At 36.7% G+C, this 19,188-nt stretch overlaps 1 protein-coding gene across 2 annotated transcripts in view; it reads left to right on the forward strand.

The window, feature by feature from the left end:
- UNC5C (unc-5 netrin receptor C) overlaps positions 1–19,188 on the forward strand; it is a gene marked incomplete at both ends in the record, with an annotated part of 331,254 nt that overhangs the window by 190,313 nt on the left and 121,753 nt on the right. For both annotated transcript variants that reach the window (XM_083367827.1, XM_083367828.1), the window contains one exon: positions 12,561–12,782. In XM_083367827.1, the coding sequence (XP_083223953.1) occupies positions 12,561–12,782 (222 nt within the window). The remainder of the gene's footprint in view (positions 1–12,560; positions 12,783–19,188) is intronic.

Below are 19,188 nucleotides of genomic sequence, written 5' to 3' on the forward strand. Positions count from 1 at the left end.
CTAATGTGTCAAAGAAAAATGAAGCTTTACAATGAGAAGGAAATGATGCTGCTTAGAGCTGCAATAATTCTATGACCCCATGTCAACCATTAGAGCTACTAATGGCAGTTGAAAGTAAAAAAAAAATATTGCATTGCAGGTGATTCAGAAGCAAAGACTGCTTAGGCTTTCGGGAGCCAACATCGAATGGAATAAGACATTTTCGCTTCATGAAAAATTTGAAATAATAGCATCTGGTCTTTTCACCATACGTTTGTTTGCCAGCTCCTTGATTCTCTAAATCCAATGTTCACTTATTCAAGGGAAGCAGGCAGGAGATATGAAGGATACTGAATTGCTCATAAACTGCCATTACAAACCATATCTAATTCAATAAGTGTTAGTTTGCTAATTAGATAAAGTGCCTCGAGCTTTCACTTTGAACAATTGTGAGCTAAAGACTGTGGGCTTTGTTATATGAGAAGTGCTGAAGCGATCAGTTACCTACTAGTTCATCGTGCACTTCTTTCTCTCTGTCAAAAAAAGAAGAAGCCTTTTTTGCATTTAAATAAATGAAAAGAAAAATAAACAGCAGAAAGTAATCCTAACCTCCTTTCCTTGAACTTAAATGGATGCAACAAGTTTTATTTCTAAGGATTAATGTTATACAGTCTGGACCAACCATCTCACTTTCTTTTTCAATAGCTCGTAGTCAGTTGTGTCTTTAGCACCTGGCTTGGTAAATTGCTTTCTAGTTCCAAGAGCGGAAACTCTATATTAGCCTTGTAAAGAATATATTTATTAGTCTACAACATATTTATTAGCTTGGCTGGTCAGGTATGTTTAATTGCCCTGTACACCGCCCCGAGTCCCTTGGGAAAGGGGCGGTATATAAATCCAAATAAATAAATAAATAAATAAATAAATAAATAAATAAATAAATAAATAAATAAATAAATAAATAAATGTGTATTTTTGTCATTATACGTAGTTGCATGTAAGTTTGAAAAAAGAGGATTTGATGTGTCCCAAGCTAGTTAAAGAAAAATAAGGTGTTGCTGGTTTTCTGTGATTATGTGATTAGGGTTCATCAGCTTCATGTAAGGGGACAAAACAAGCACATTTTCATACTTTTGAAAGAAGTACTAATCATATAGTAAAGAGTTAACTTAGCTAATTTAGAATTTCTGTGGAAGATATGAGCAATCTACATTATGCAGATTTCAAGCAAACTACTCTTAACACCTATAGGAGCACGCCTGTGCTCCCCTATAGGAGAAGAGAAGGCAAAGCCTGGTGATGGAGTCAAGAGAGGACTCAGCCTAGAATCATTACATGTCCACACATGCTCCAACTCCAGTTCTCCCTCCCCTTGAATTCCATTAATTCTCATCTAGTCCCAATTTAGTGCTAACCATTAGTTGGCCAGATTCTTGTGTATAGGCTTCAGCAATAAATATTTTGAACTGGAACTTATTTACGTCTGATCCCGATTCTTTGTGTCTGAAACCTCTGGAAATACCTAGTTTGCCATCAAAATTCAGCAATTCAGAAAACTGATGGCAGGTTGCTGAGATGAAACTCTTAACTCTTCTGCATTTTGTTTAAGTTGAAAAGAAAAACGGTTTTATTTTATTTTTTCTTTCTAACTGTGCCAACTTTGCATCTTGATTTTTATTCATTGTGGCCTTTAGATAGAAACAGATTAACATGGTCACTGTTCTTGATCCTGATTTTACTCAAATGACTTCTACAGTAAGTGCAAACTCCTGAATTTTGGATCTCCTCCTCCACCTCCTCCTCCTCCTCCTCCTCCTCCTCCTCCTCCTCCACCTCCTCCTCTTGGGATGGGTGAAGGAAGCAGAATGACATGTTTCCTGATAAAGAGTTCCAGAAAACCTGAAAAGTTGCATTCTGTTGTCATTTTGGTTGTTCATAAAGAATCCACTGCCAACATGCATGGACTACCTACATCTAAAATAGTTTTTTAAAAAAGTCTTTCTCTAAGTTAAATCTTAATTTATTCACTGTTTGGATTTTAAACCATTAAACCTGGAACATAGTAAGTGTGCTAATGCACAGTATACATACTCTCACAAAAAAAGTCAACCTTCCACTCACAAACCTCCCACCTACCCATTCACCTCTCTCTCTCTTTCAAGTCTGAATTCAGATTTAAAATGATTGCTGAAAACCAAAAGCAGCTCCAGTAGCCCTAAGGCAAGAGGCAAGAAAATAAAACCTAAAGTGTGAGCCTTATCTGGATATGCTACATTTTTTTTTTTAAAAAAAAGGAAGGAATTCTCCAAACTCAGACTGTAATGTGTCCTGCCTGATTGGCAATTCTTAATTCCTCCAAAAATGTCCCATAAAATCTTGGGTCATCAGAAACTAACCTTGCTCCTTTTTTGTGTACTAATTTGTCTACTTAGCTTCTGGTATAGGTAAAAGGCACATGCATTGGAATCACAATGCTACACAACCATGTGAAGGAAGGAAAGAAAGAAAGAAATCTAGAGCTTAGATATAGATCCTAAATATCCTTGTGGATGTGAATGAGCTGGGTTTTTCCCCCTTTGTCTAGTGATGTATTATTTAAACTGTTTGGTAGGATAGAACAGATTCTGTCCAATGAAATAGGAGCAGAAAGCGCTGGGTTCAGATTTCTGCTCAGCCATCAATATAGGTTAATTGTGGGGTCTGATTAGATGGTTGTTTGTAGAAAAAAAGGACTAAAAGATAAAAAGATTCAGAATATATTATTTTGCAAGGTATCATTTGCTGTGTAGAATTTCCACATTACCTTTGCCTATCTTGACAGGGCATAAGATTTTTTTTAATGAAGTCATAGCAACAATAATGCATTATCTTTGCCTAGTAGAGTTATATGATCAAAATAACACCTGTTGTTAATTTCATGCAAAATAGGGTATATTCTTCTAGAAGACCATTTAATCAAAACATTTAAAAACTGAGCTCAGCTCCCGAACATGCAGTTAATTCCAGCTGCCTTTGTTGTAATACACTGTGAAGATTTCACTAAAGGATTGGAATTCAAATGCGAACAGAATTATCTTGGCATTTATTCATTTTAAAATGTTTTTGAGTCATTTTGAAGTAAAAATTCTGTTTGAAAAGATTTTTTTTTATATAAATATGGCAGTAATTGCTTCATCTTTGAAAGAGACAAAGAGATCGGGGAAATAGAATAATTTTCTGGAATTGTAGCATAAGAAGACAACAACAGCATATATATTATCAAACAAATAAGCTAACTAGTTTTCTGGCTAAATTCACCTTTGAATAGATTCAATAAATGTTTTATACTTTATAGAACATAGAATGAGATTATCATATATTAACTATGAGATACAAATGTATATTTTAAATGTCCTTGCGGATAGGCAGGTTTAATTTTCCTCCATCCCCAAAGTTTACTGTTTAGCAGAAGTATATATAGGAAACAAAGGACTTGTTAAAACATAGCTTGCTGCCTAGGAGAGAAAGAAATAATGTTTTGTGTTCTTGCTGCAGGAGATCTAATCTCATCTGGGAAGTCAGAGAAGCAAACTGAATTTCCAGCATTGATTCTATCAGTTTGATAAGGCTGAGACTATTACTTCTTAGTGGCTTGTAGCAGATGTATAGGATAGAGGCGTTGAATGCTGAAGAAGATGAGACAGGAGTCGTCTCCTGTTAACATTCTTTTTTCCCCATAGGACATGACAAAATACAATCTGTTCATTGTTATATATTCTTTTCCACATCACTATTATCTTGGAGAATAATGAAAAATTAAAACGTCTGTAAATTACCAAAAATACGCCAATAGTTATTGGAAGCACATTGTTAGGGGTTTTTTTTTCTTAGCTGAGTAGGAAAAGAAATACAATTTCTGTCCTTAACAATAAAGTTTTCAAACTTCTCTTTAAGATATCCTCACATCTATTTCTGATTACTTTCATTTTTTTTTCATTTGGAGGAAATGAACTAGTGATTTTTTTTCCAAAAAATGGGGGTTGGCCCATGTTCCTGTAACTGTGAATTTTCTAATTCAGACATGCTTTTTCCCCATATTAAGATAAATCAGCCCTGCCAAGTGATTACTGGGCTGTCCTAACATCAGAAAAAGTCAATAGAGATGGTCCTGGTGAGGAATATCCAAGAAATGCCAAGGTTATATAGACAGTCCTTGACTTACAACCATAATTGGAACCAGAAGTTCTTTTGCTAAGCAAGGTAGTTATTAAGTGAGTCACACCTGCTTTTACATATATACTTTTTGCCTCAGGTGTTAAACAAATCATTGCACTTGTTATTAAGCAATGTGGGCAGTGGTGGGATTCAAATATGTGAACAACAGGTTCTCTGTGTGGATGCCACTTCCGGAAGTCAATTCTGGGCCTGGGAAACAAAAAATTAGTTACCAGTTCTGCCGAAGTCGTGAGAACCGGCTGAATCTCACCACTGAATGTGGACTTCCCTCATTGACGTTGCTTGTCAGAAGCTGGCTGGGATGATTGCAGATGGGGATCACATGACTCCCAGATGCTGCAACTGTTGTAAATACATGCTGGTTGCCAAGCGCTTGAATTTTGATCACATGTCTGTGGGGGTTGCTGCAGTGGTTATAAGTGCATGGACTGGTCATCATGTTTTTCAGTGCTGTTGCAACTTTGAACAGTCACTTTGAACAGTAGGGCTCCCTGTATGCCAGACTGAGAAAATAAAAGACAAAAGTCACTCAAGAAGGGGGAATGACAAACAAGTCAGTGGCGGACTGGAAGGACCAGATGAGGAAAATAACAAATTATGCCACAAAGAAGAGGGGGTCAACCTATTTTTCAAAGCAAGACAAGAAACAATGGATGGAAACTACTCAAGGAGAGAAGCAACCTAGAACCAAAGAGAAATTTCCTAACAGTGAGACAATTAACCAGTGGAATGACTTGCCACCAGAAGAAGTTGTGGGTGCTTCTTCACTGGAGGCTTTTAAGAAGAGACTGGACAGCCACTTGTCTGGAATGGGAGGGTCTCCTGCTTGAGCAGGAGATTGGACTAGAAGACCTCCAAGGTCTCTTCTAACTCTATTATTCTCTAATCTGCTATTAAATGATAGCCTAAACACTGGACAATCAAGTATTTTTCTTTTTGCGTCTGTGGAACATGATTAGATGCAAACCGAATTGTTGATATAGTGTACATTTTTTATAAAATGGAAATATTTGCATTAATTCACTACTGTCTGCTTTGGTTATACAGAATACATTTCCTAGCTGCGTTATATCACTGAGCAGGCAAATCTAACAGATCACAATATACCACAATGTAGCAACTGACTTAAAACACCGAAGTGTTTTAGAGGATCAATTAATCAACAACACAAAGGTCCTGATCAGTCAACTTGAATCAGAAAAACACTAAATCTTCAAAAGGGAATTTTTTGTGTATTGCTTTAATAGAATGTTGATCATTGTAATATGTATCCTGGGAGCCATTAATGAAAATTACTACATTTTTTTTCTGTTGCTAAGATCCAGAATTGTACTTTTTTAAAATTATGTATGTGTTTACATAGGTACATTTGTTGTTGTTAGCTGCGAAGTCGTGTCCGACCCATCATGACCCCATGGACAACGTTCCTCCAGGCCTTCCTGTCCTCTACCATCTTCTGAAGTCCATTTAAGCTCACGCCTACTGCTTCAGTGACTCCATCCAGCCACCTCATTCTCTGTCGTCCCCTTCTTCTCTTGCCCTCAATCTTTCCCAGCATTAGGCTCTTCTCCAGTGAGTCTTTCCTTCTCATTAGGTGGCCAAAGTATTTGAGTTTCAACTTCAAGATCTGGCCTTCTAAAGAGCAGGCAGGGTTGATCTCCTCTAGGACTGACCGGTTTGATCACCTTACAGTCCAAGGGACCTTACAGTCCAAGGGACCGTAGTTCAAAGGCCTCAATTCTTTAGTGCTCAGCCTTTCTTATGGTCCAACTTTCACAGCCATACATTGCAACTGGGAAGACCATAGCCTTGACTATATACTCTTTTGTTGACAGGGTGATGTCTCTGCTTTTTGTGTGCTGTCTAGATTTGCCATTGCTTTCTTCCCCAGGAGCAGGCGTCTTTTAATTTCTTGGCTACAGTCCCCATCTGTGGTGATCTTGGAGCCCAGGAAAATAAAATCTGTCACTACCTCCATTTCTTCCCCATCTATTTGCCAGGAATTGAGAGGGCCAGATGCCATGATCTTGTTTTTCTTAATGTTAAGTTTCAACCCAAGTTTTGCACTCCCCTTCTTCACCCACAACAAGGCTCTTTAGTTCTTCTTCACTTTCTGCCATTAGAGTGATATCATCTGCATATCTTAGGTTTTTGATATTTCTCCTGGCAATCTTAATTCCAACTTTTGATTCATCTAGCCCTGCTTTTCCCATGATGTGCTCTGCATATAAGTTAAATAGGCAGGGTGACAGTATACAGCCTTGCCGGACTCCTTTCCCAATTTTGAACCAATCAGTGGTTCCGTGTCCATTTCTCACTGTTGCTTCTTGACCCGCATATAGGTTTCTCAAGAGACAAATAAGATGGTCTGGTACTCCCATCTCTTTAAGAACTTGCCACAGTTTGTTGTGATCCACACAATCAAAAGCTTTAGCATAGTCAATGAAGCAGAAGTAGATGTTTTTCCCTAGCTTTCTCCATGATCCAGCGTATGTTAGCAATTTGATCTCTAGTTCCTCTGCCTCTTCGAAATCCTGCCTGTACTTCTGGTAGTTCTCGATCCACATACTGCTAGAGTCTAGCCTGTAGGATTTTAAGCATAACTTTACTAGCATGAGAAATGAGTGCAATGGTGCGATAGTTTGAACATTCTCTGGCACTGCCTTTCTTTGGAATTGGAATGTAAACTGATCTTTTCCAGTCCTGTGGCCACTGTTGAGTTTTCCAAATTTGGTGTCAAATTGAGTATAGCACTTTTACTGCATTATCTTTTAAGATTTTGAATAGCTTAGCTGGAATACTGTCACCTCCAGTAGCTTTGTTGTTGCTCAGCTTTTCTAAGGCCCACTTCACTTCACATTCTAGGATGTCTGGCTCGAGGTCAGTGACCACCTCATCATGGTTATGCTCATTCTTGTATAGTTCTTCTTTGTAATTTTGCCACCTCTTCTTAATCTCTTCTGCCTCTATTAGGTCCCTGCCATTTTGGTCCTTTATCATGCCCATTTAAGCATGAAACGTTCCCTTCATCTCTCCAATTTTCTTGAAGAGATCTCTAGTCCTCCCTATTCTATTGTTTCTTCTATTTCTTTGCACTGTTCATTTAAGAAGGCATTCCTATCTCTTCTAGCTATTCTCTGGAATTCTGCATTCAATTGGGTGTATCTTTCTTTTTCTCCCTTGCCTTTCGTTTCCCTCCTTTCCTCAGCTATTTGCAAAGCTTCCTCAGACAGCCATTTTGTTTTCTTGCATTTCTTTTTCTTTGGGATGGTTTTAGTTGCTACATCTTGTACAATGCTGCGAACCTCCATCGATAGTTCTTCAGGCACTCTGTTTATCAGATCTAATTCCTTAAATCTATTTGTCACTTCTACTGTATATTCAACAGGGATATGATTTAATTCATACCTGAGTGGCCTAGTGCTTTTCCCTACTTTCTTCAGTTTAAGCCTAAACTTTGCAAGGAGAAGCTCCTGGTCTGAGCCGCAGTCAGCTCCTGGTCTTGTTTTTACTGACTGTATAGAGCTTCTCCATCTTTGGCTGTAGAGCACACAGTCAATCTGATTTCTGTGTTGACCATCTGGTGATGTTCATGTGTAGAACCATCTCTTCGGTTGTTGGAAATGAGTGCTTGCTATGACCATCGTATTCTCTTGACAAAATTCTATCAGCCTGTGCCCTGCTTCATTTTGTACTCCAAGGCTAAATTTGCCTGTTATTCCAGTTATCTTTTGGCTTCCTACTTTAGCATTCCAATCCCCCATGATGATAAGGACATCATTTTTTGTATTAGTTCTATAAGGTACTCATAGGTACTTATGTACCTATGTACATAAGCTACATAAGTACATATCTGTCTCTTTTATTGATTTGCTGTTAAGTTACCAAAAGAAAAAGATGTGGTCTGGATCTGTTAAAAAGAAATTACTAATTTCTGGTATTAATTTGACCTATACTATGTGAAGATAGCTTCCTACATCAGGCCTTAAAATGGAAAAAAATCCATAGTTAATCATAATTAGAAGAGATCCAATAAAATGAACAAGGCTTATTAATGATATTATATTATTGTACTGATTTTAAAGTCTCTTCTATTGGTAAGACTGAGCCTGGACCCCATTCATTATCTTTGCAGAGGGTAACTAAAAGATTAATTTATTTAAATCAAGATGATTTAACTCAGAAAAAAATAAGTTTACCTTGATGCTTAATTTTATTCATTAATTTCTATCAGCCTTTTATTATTTTTACAAATACCGGTAATTCAAGATGATGGACATGCCTAATATTCCTTTCTCCTCCTATTTTCCTCACAATACAGTAATAGTCCTGTGAATTGAGTTGGTCTGAGAGAAATTGACTGGCCCAAAGTCACCCAGCTGAATTTCATGGCTAAGGTGGGACTAAGACTCATGATCTTCAGGTCTCTAGCCTGGTGTCTTAATCATGAGATGTTTACTCAAAATATTTGTTTTTAAATCTACCAAAATATGTAAACACAAAGAACAATATTTCTTACTTTTTTCTGGTTGTTTTCTTTTAATGGTGCTGGGCTCAATGGCATGTCAAAATAGCAGGGTTTATCTTAAAGCAGTAACTTATGTTGCATCATAAATATTCTATTTATAATTACAAAGGAACAATCCGTACTTTTCCAATATAGTTCAAGAAAGTCTAAAGGTCCATGAAACCTCAACCCTCTCAATTTCCACTTTTCTAATAAAGACATAGTGTAACTGAAGCTATGAAGATAGATACCCTGATAGCAATCTATCCAGTCCCTTTCATCCATCATTGTTTGTTCTTTATCTGTCTTTCTACAAAAGCTGTGCCGAGAGGAAAAGTCTTTTCATATCCTTTGTAATTCTGGACACCAGAAAATATATGTATATGGAGAGCAAAGAAAGGTAGTTGTCTGACATTTAATCTTCATGAAAACTGACACGAAGAGAAGAGCTAACCCTCTGCATTATTTTTAGTTTGATATTCTGTGGTGCTTTATTGATCATCGTTGGCGTCCGTCACTGTGCATAATGATAACTGCTTCAGAAGCAGAAAAGAAGAGATTGAATAAGGCCTTTAGGACTATCAGCTTCTTACTGAGAGATCTGTCAATAGTGACTGTTCCCTCATCCTTTTACAATAAGAATGGTTTGTCTGGGTATCTAAAAAGCTCTTGCATATTGACAAGATATTTTAAAATCAATGAGAAGCTATGGACTTTTCCAATGAGTTGCTATATTCTTGTTTCAGAAAAGAAAGGGGTTGGGGAGGTTTTTTTGTTGTTGTTGTTTTGAAGTCTTGATATGAAGAATAAATGGGCTATCATAAACCCTTACTTATTTGCAACTATTTACCAAAGAACTTTCTGTAAATCTCCCTTTGCAATGAAAGGCATGCAGTGAAAAAGTCAATGTCCTTACATCAGAAATAAAAGAATTCCTCTTAACTTTCCTTGGTTCCATATCAGTTGTTTTTCCAAGGCTAAAATCCTGCACAACATATACTTACATACATAATGCTTCAAGCAAATGATTTGTGAATACAGAATTGGAACTAGGATGCAGGTATAAAGCAGTAAGATTCCAATAGCAGGTTTTCTCATTAACACATTATATTTAAATACATAAATGTTCATGAGCTAGTTTCCTTCATCAGATGCATAGATGGCACAGACGTCATTAGTGGCAGCTTAAGAAAGCTTAATCTCTTCAAAGCTTTATCTTTGAATAAAATTTGTTAATCAGAAAAGTGCTACCAGATCTCTTCAGGTTTTTTTTTTTGCCATTATGGATGCAGCCAGAGTGGATGATGTTTAATTTGAATGAAAGTAGATGCTCATTTTTTGTTTATCTACAAGTGGAGCACTTGTCATTTCATGCAACACTGATGTGTTAGTTACTTACAGGTAGTCCTTGACTTATGACCACAAGTAAGTCCAAATTTCCATTGTTCAGCAAGTGAGTTTTGACCCATTTTATTAAGCCTTTCTTGGCATAGTTGTTGAATGAATCACTGCAGTTGTTAAGTTACTAATATAGTTGTTAAGTGAATGTGGATTTCCTATTGACTTTGCTTGTCAGAAAGTTGCAAACGATGATAACGTGACGCTGAGACACTGCAACTGTCATAAATACGTGCCAGTTGCCAAGCATCTGAATTTTGATCGTGTGACCACGGGGAGACTGCAAGTGTCGTAAGGGTAGAAAACGGTCATAAGTCCATTATTTTTCAATGCTGTTGTAACTTTGAAAGGTCACTAAACAAATGGTTGTAAATTGAGGACTACATGCACTCTGATGGAAGTAAAGGACACATAGAAAGACTCACAGATACGGAAATATCTTTTATTAAAATTTAGACAATCGCACTCAGTAATATGTGTTGTGTTCTGGTTTTCATGAAGTTTCCTGATTAAATGACTCATACTGTTAGCAGCATGTTCTCATACTGTTAGCTGCCGGACTTGCAGCATTACAATGGAAGAGCTGCCCATTATCACCATGCACATTGCAAAATGATGCATCAGTACTGCTTTAATTCTGACAAAAGAAGCAAGATCCCGCAGACATCACTGTTGACTTCTGTAAGGAAACATCAGCGCAGAGTCTTCCTAATTCAGTTTTACAGATCTCTTTTATAAAATAGGTCATAGACAATCTAAAGAGGCCAGATTCTGAGAACTATTTATTTTATTTATTTTTATGCCACCCACTTCACTATACAGCAATTTTGGGTGGCTTGTATTATAATAAAAAGTAAAAAAGAGGTAATACAAAGCAATTCAAATTAGTAGAATTAAATAGAAAGCTAAAAACCAAGAGGGTAGACAATAAGGGGGGTGCCTTTTCTACTCAATCAGCCACCCCAACATAGTATGTCCCTATTGGAGCCCGAGGACAACCAGCAGAGCTAGAAGGTCAAGAGTTTGAGGGCAGACTCCCAGCAGAAGAACAATCCAGAGGACAGGGGCCACAGCAGAAAAGGCTCTTCTCCTGGACTCTGCCAATGGAAATCTTTGGTAGATAGAATCCAAAGTAGGCCTTTCTGTTGAAATGAGTGAGGGTGGAATAGTCCCATCAGGATAAAATGGGTGCACAGATATCCTCAACCGATATCACAGAGGGCTTTGAAGATCATCAACAACATCTTGATTTGGACTGGGAAGCAAATTGGCAATCAGTGTAGCTTATGTAACAGCAGGGTAACATGTGTCATCCAAGAGGGTTCCAGAACTCTCTGTGCCGCTGCGTCTATATATAAAAATATAAATATATACGGTATATTTAATTAGAGGAATATTCTTTCAGTAATTCACTAATTGCGCCATATAAGAAAGCTACATCTTAAGCTTTCATATGTAACTAAGATAGTGTGATTTTGATTCTTGTCAGTTTCTATGAGTATTTCTATTCCTGGGGTTTTAAATATTCACGTGCATTAAAACTAATCAGTAAGACCTTGACTGTAGATTTAAATAAAATATTTATTTAGCTCTTTCAGTATAGAGGAAAAAAATGTAAAGTAATCTTAATTCATGAGCACTTGCATAGTCACAAACTGGCCTGACCTAATCCTTAACTTAGTATAATTTCACAAAAATACTCTTAACATTATTAAAGACATATTTACGTTATTGCAGTAGTGCCAAGTAAGCGCAGCTGATCCAGAAAGATACATAAAATACTTCCAGATGAATTTACCAAAGTTAACCAAAACAACTGAAACACTCTTCTGAAGGAGTCCGTCTCATGAATTGTTAATAATAATAATAAAAAATACTGTTGGCAAATTAAATTCACCTACTTGAAAATGTAGTTGTGATTTTGCAATTACTGTCAATGGTCTGTGATCATCATATGGAAATCTGTCTAGAAATTATACAGTCTAGAACCTGCAAATTATATGACATAGTGAAAGAATACGTGCCAGCTATATAAGGATTTATTTATTCATTCCAATTTATATGTGTGTCTATCTCACATTCGTGACTAACAACAGTTAAAAACACTATATGACAACACATTACAAGAAGGCAAACTTGATTTGCAGCTGAAGTGAAAAACAAAAGAACCCGCAAACAAATAAACACAATTATGCGGGTTCTGCTACACATTCTCCAAGTTTGTGACACAACCGTCTCTAGTTCTGTTGTTCTATGATTCTAGTAGAAGGGTCCTGCGGGGATGATGTTCCCAGGTGGGCGCCATGACAAGGTCCTGCCAGATGCCTTTTAGATAGAACCCAGAGCAGGTCTGTCTTGCCCAAATACAATGTTTTTACTGTTGCTTTTTTAGTGAAAGTTAAAGGAAAACTAGATTTTATTTAACCACGTTTTAATGTTTCCTTTTCATTCTTTCCTACAGATGATGATTTTTTCCATGAGCTCCCAGAGACCTTTCCTTCTGATCCCCCAGAACCTCTTCCTCATTTTCTCATTGAGCCTGAAGAAGCTTACATTGTCAAGAACAAGCCTGTGAACCTTTACTGTAAAGCCAGCCCTGCCACTCAGATCTACTTCAAGTGCAACAGTGAATGGGTTCATCAGAAGGACCATATTGTAGATGAAAGGGTGGATGAAACCTCTGGTGAGTTGCAATTATTTTGAGAAAGTGTATAATGGCTTTGGTAGACAGATTGATTGCCTTAAATCCTGTTGCAGTAAGGTGACAATGGGATGTATAAGGATCCTTATATGTCCTTTTTTGTGGAACCCTAAATAGATAATCAAATATTTTGGAGACATATTTTGGAGTTGTTGTTGTTGTTAGCTGTGAAGTCATGTCTGACCCATCGCAACCCCATGGACAACGTTCCTCCAGGCCTTCCTGTCCTCTACCATCTTCTGGAGTTCATTTAAGCTCACGCCTACTGCTTCAGTGACTCCATCCAGTCACCTCATTCTCTGTCGTCCCCTTCTACTCTTGCCCTCAACCTTTCCCAGCATTAGGCGCTTCTCCAGTGAGTCCTTCCTTCTCATTAGGTGACCAAAGTATTTGAGTTTTAACTTCAGGATCTGGCCTTCTAAAGAGCAGTCAGGGTTGATTTCCTCTAGGACTGACCGGTTTGATCGCCTTGCAGTCCAAGGGACTCGCAGGAGTCTTCTCCAACACCATAGTTCAAAGGCCTCCCCTTATTTTGGAGTAGGGGGATTCAACGAGTGACATTAATGCTTTAATATTTCTATACTATCATTTAATAATTCTAACTCCACCAAGTCAGACAGATATTTGTCATGAAACATTAAGGCTTCCCAATTCAATTGTCGGTTGTTTTTCATTCAAAAAAAATCTTACTTCTAATCAAATACAGCTAGTCCTCGACCTACAACAATAATTGAGCCCAAAATGTCTGTTGCTAAGCAGCATAGTTATTAAATGAGTTTTGCCCCATTTTACAACCTTTCTTCCCACAGTTGTTAAGTGATTCACTGCAGTTAAGTTAGTAACATGGTTGTTAAGGGAATCTGGCTTTTCCATTGACTTTATCAGAAGGTTGCCAAAGGTGATCACAAAACCCTTTGACACTGCAATCATTATAAATACATACATCACAAGCATCCAAATTTTGATCATGTGTCCATGGGGATGCTGCAACAATCGTAAGTGTGAAAAAAAATCATGTTACTTTTTACAGTGCTGTTAACTTTGAATGGTCACTAAGTGAATTGTTGTAAGCTGAGGATTATTCTTAAGTTTAAATATAGTTACCCAAATTAGAGATCATCATCTATGGTTTTTCATGGCTTAATAAGAATAAAACTTTACTGGAGGATGACTATTGTCAAAACCATATAGAATCAGTTTCAAGGATATATTTTTATGTTGAATCCATATACAAATATGATATGGTATGTACACTCTTAATTGCTTAGGGCACAGAAATTCTACCTATCAACTTTTAGTATTCATTTTATTATATTTAGTATTCCGAAATATTTTTCTGTCAGTCTGCCTGTCTATCAATCAATAGGCTTGAAAAGGTATCTCCTGAGCTATAAACCTATTTGTGTCAATAATATTTTCTGAAAGATTAATAATCAGTACCTGGGATCACATTCAAAATGGAAGACTGAGTCTTGTGCTGTTTGACAGCAGTGAAAAATAACTTGCTAGCAAGCAATTTCTTTTATAGGGGAATTGAACACTTTGTTTAATTACTCAAGAAAAAAAATCTACTTAGTACATGAATGCATAAAAATTCATATAAATAGTTCAGTATAAAAAACTTATCTTTTTAATATTTGAGAGTATAGATCACTGCTGAATTGGTGAAAAAAATCCACAGCTTTTTGAAATAATAGCATTTCTATGGGAAAGTACAGAATAAATTTTCACAATTCTGGCAGATAGGTTGCTGTTTTGAACAAATTTAGAGTTATTTTTCACTTTCGCTGATATTCCATGAGTTCTTTTGCCAAAAAGGTTAGCGATGTAATACTTCTACATTGGCCCACCAAGTAGCAGCTCTTTTGGCTGCTGATCCCTAAGTTCTTTAATGGGCCCCTTGCTTTTATAGCATTTCTAATTTGGAGAAATAGTTGCTTGGAGATTAGACACCACCTAACAACTAAGTCAATTTCATTATTCGCAGAACTGATTGATCAGGAAGGTATAGTTTAACTCAAAATTTCTCCAGTGATGTTTTCACCTAAAGTTGTATATCTCTTGCCCAGGAGAATTTTGGGTTTTCTATTCATAGAATATTTATCTCTCATGATTATGGGAATGTGTTGGTCAGTAGTCAGATATAATCTGAAAGAATGGAAAAGAAGAAGAGATCTAAGAGCCTATGAGTTTTTAGTCAAAGAATACCCGTTTTTCATACTTCTGTGTGGATAATGACATGGTTCTGATGGAATGACCTCTTGTCATAAAAACGTGGTAGATCTTTCATTGTCTATACACCCCAGGATTGTAATCTCATACCACTGAGAGTTCATAGATCGTTCTTAACATTTTACTATGTGAGCAAGAAAGTATATCATGACATTGTATACAGAAGGGCTTTGCAAAATATAGGTAGAAACTTCCCAGTGAGAACAAAACCTTCTTCCCCGCATTATTAGAGCAGCAGCATCCTCTGGAGCCAGTATGGTGTAGTGTTTAAGACATCAGGTTAGAACTGGGAGACCATGAGTTGTAGTACTCCAGTAGCCACAAAGTCAGCTGGTACGATGGTATTTGGGAAAGACCTTGGAAGACTGAGCCCATAAAAACTGCTAAGGAAGCAGCTAAGTAAGAGATAACGGATAATGATGGGGCAAGAACTCATAAGAAAAAAACTGGCTTTTTGAGTAAGCTGGCCTGGACTGAGGGGTTTTAAGGTTTTTAAATTCTAATTTTAAATTTTGGGGCTATTGATTTAATTTAATTTTAATTTTTATATTGTATTGTTTTAATTTTGCCCTGTAAACCGCCCTGAGTCCTTCGGGAAAAGGGCAGTATATAAATTGAATTAAATAAATAAGTAAGTAAGTAAGTAAGTAAGTAAGTAAGTAAGTAAGTAAGTAAGAGACCCTTCCTAGTATCCCAGGCTATAAAAGAAATGAGAGGGGAAATGTACTTGCAAGAGTCTGCTAATATAGTTTTACAATAAAGTAGAAATACCTCATCTGATTGTAATTCCTATCAGGTTTGTCCTGCAAGACCAACAAGTGTCCTGTTTGTCTGAAAGTACAATTCACCCCATTCCCATCTCCTTTATAGCCTGAGAAAGTATCTCTGGACCCAGTCTCCCAAAGCTTTTGTCACATATCATCAGAACAACCTTCCAAGCACCCCTGTAAGCATTATCTAGTGCTAGCAATGATTGCACAGCCCTAGTATCCAGTCTCATCACATGAGTGGTAGAAATAGTGAAAGCAAAGTATCATTTTATGGTGCTTTATTTGAAATATATTTTTTCTTAAATAGCTTACAAAATGTCCATCGAAATCATACCATTCCCACAAGTAAATATGATTTTATTTCTGCATAATATAATCTAGCAGAAAGGCACCATGCATTAAAATCTTTGGTCTAAACTGGATGTGAAAGCCAGGGAATGATACGGATAATTATTGATGCTTATGTGGTTATTTTTCTCATTTTATGGTTTAATTCTCAATAAACAGCCTTGTAAATAGCTATTGAATCTTCATGTTGGTTGTTGGTCTGTGAAAGAAGATAAAACTCACATTCTCCCCAGTCCTGTTGCTATAGTTGCATTGGCATTCACATATCAAGAAGTCAAGTATATCTTCACTTGCTTGTGACATACCATCTTAGAACCAGATTTTTTCCCCCCTAAACCCCCCAAACCCCCAAATCTTAAACAATGAACAAATACAACACATAACCATATGAGGAATGGCAAACCCTGACCATGGCACTGGTAATAAAAGGCATCTGTTAGTCTGAGATTACAGCGATGGAGGATCAGAAATGTGAATGAAAAGCCTAATGCTGCATATTCTTGGCACTGCTACATATCTGAAATTGTAAAAATGTAAAGAGATGAAAGAAAGCCATCATATGTTCATAAATGCTGGAAAGGCCAAACCAGATAAAATTGTGGACTCGTTCTCTGTCCTTGACTCTGTTTACAAGAATGCATTTTTCTCATTGATAAACATGGCATTGCGAGTATCTTATAATCCAACTATAATTGAGGATGCAGAAAATAACAAGATTGGGTTTAGTTATTCCCATAAAGAATAACTGGTAAAACTGTGCCCTCAGAGGCTCAATTATTTTAATAGAAACAGGCTTACATCTACTTGCTGACTAAGGTGGAAAGTTATTATCACTGTATTTAATGAAATATTTCTGAGTATCTCAGTGCTGACAGATGCAGTGTAATATTATAGAGTTGAATGCGCTAAAGGATCAATGAAGCCATGGATTCTTCTTTTTATTACTGCAAGGACAATGACAAATAATGAAGTTTCTAGATATATTTTTTTAAAAAAAACCCTCAGTTGTTTCATTGAATTAAATAATGTATATGGCTACCTATCTCGTAGCAATAACTCTGAGTGCCATACAGGGTTAAAATTGAACAACAGTAAAATAATCATCAATAATCAAGGTCCAGGGTCAAAATAGTCCCAGGTAGCAAAAAATTGTAGCAATTAAAAGAGCAACTAGCAGAGCTTGTTAACTTTCCAGCTGAAATATTTGTTGAAACAGCTAGGTTTTTAATATTTTATGGAAAACATACTGAGGCTCATCCAAATCTCTGGGGTGACGCTGTTTCATAGGGCCCTGCTCAATTTAAGTTCTTCCTTTTTTAACCATTTCAAATTATTGAAATAAGGTGTAATATTCTTTACAATTTTTTCCTCAGAGAAAGGGCTTCTGGTTCTTTACATTTTCAGGATTGCTTAAGAATTTCTTTGAGGTTTCTCTTACAGTGCTTGATAGTTGGAGGTGTTACTACTCGCCTGAAAACTGAAAAATCCATGTCTGCCTACTCATAGGAATATTTCATGATATTGTCCTTTAGGATTCAGTTAAAATATGGGAAGACAGGAGGGCTACAGCCTGTTATATGGTAATACATGACCTTTCACAGACCTCCTTAATCTAAGTACCAGGATTCTCTCCCTCTCCCTCTTTCATTAAAAGTATTATTATTGTGAATTTTCCCAAAACAGTTCTGTTTTATACTAAATGAAAACTGACAGGAAAAGGGCAGGCATGCTGGCTGAGGAATTCTGGGAGTTGAAGTCCAAAAGTCATAAAAGGGCCAAGTTTAAAAACCCCTGGTATAAATGGTCTTGTTCTTGAGGACTCTACTTTTTCTCAATCATTTTGGAGTCTGGGAGTTTGTCATTCCAGTACCTATTACTGAGCCATGCAGACTGATGCCATCAATTGTTTTAGAAAACAGTGCAAATGCTGAAGCAAATTGCCACTGTGGTGAATTTATGTAGCTCTGAGTTGAACGATTAGGTTCTTGGTGTTCTCTGAGCTTGGTATTTTTCCCTGCAGATATTTTGTTACCGGTGTAGTAAATTCTATCTCTACATCTTTAAATATTTTCATTGAAAACCTGAAAAAATGCTACCATTTTAATGCTATTAAAATGAAACTAGGTGGCCCAGTGTTCTAAGTATAAAGTAAATTTTAATCTTCCTATGATTACTTTGTAAATCAAATAAATTCCAGGCAGACCAATTTTCAAGAATTCTTACATTGTTTGATAAAATAACTTATTAATGCATTTTTGAGAGTTGTCTGGAGAAAGTTATTATAGCTTGTTAGCTTTAACAATGGTGCGTGTAAATATCTGTGCATATATGCTCTGCAGCATTGATTGGGCTTGTTAACAACTGTTAGGAGACTTGGAATGGTATTGAGGTATTAGGACAGGAGTGTCAAACTGCCAGCCCACGGGCCGGACACATCATCAGGAAACCACGACGATTGACCCAAAGCCTGCTGGATTCTTATTCTCACTGCTTTAGTTATCGGTTTTCTTACAAGACACCAACAGGGTTATTCATGCTTGGTTTAATAAGAGACACCAATGAATTTAACCAGGGTTTCATATAGCATACAAAGATAAGCATTTTCTGAAGTTATTATGTTTGTTTATGTTTATGTTTTATTTAATTTATATACCGCCCTTCTCCCTGGGGACTCAGGGCGGTTCACAGGGCATAAATAAAAATACAATACTATACAAAAGTTAAAACAAACGCCATATTGAAGTTATGGCGTTTTTTATATCCTCTTCAAGGACTCACTTTCCTGTCCAATTATTTTCCCTTAATAATCATGTCAAGAATTAAAAACACCTTGCCTCCCAGAAATTTGAGTATGCTTAAATTTTGGGAGCAGACATTGCATTCCCTAAGCTATGGCCTCTCTGCAAGAAGTCACTTTGCTTGACAACAAGCTTAGGAAAAAATAAAAAGCTGGGCAATAAAGAAACTTTTGAGACTTATTACATCTTTCTTCCTTTCAAAATTAGCAGTGGAATAGGCCAGAAATGTTTGCATGTGCA

Source organism: Vipera ursinii (genome assembly GCF_947247035.1).
Source record: "Vipera ursinii genome assembly, chromosome: 7".
Taxonomy (NCBI): Eukaryota; Metazoa; Chordata; class Lepidosauria; order Squamata; family Viperidae; genus Vipera; species Vipera ursinii.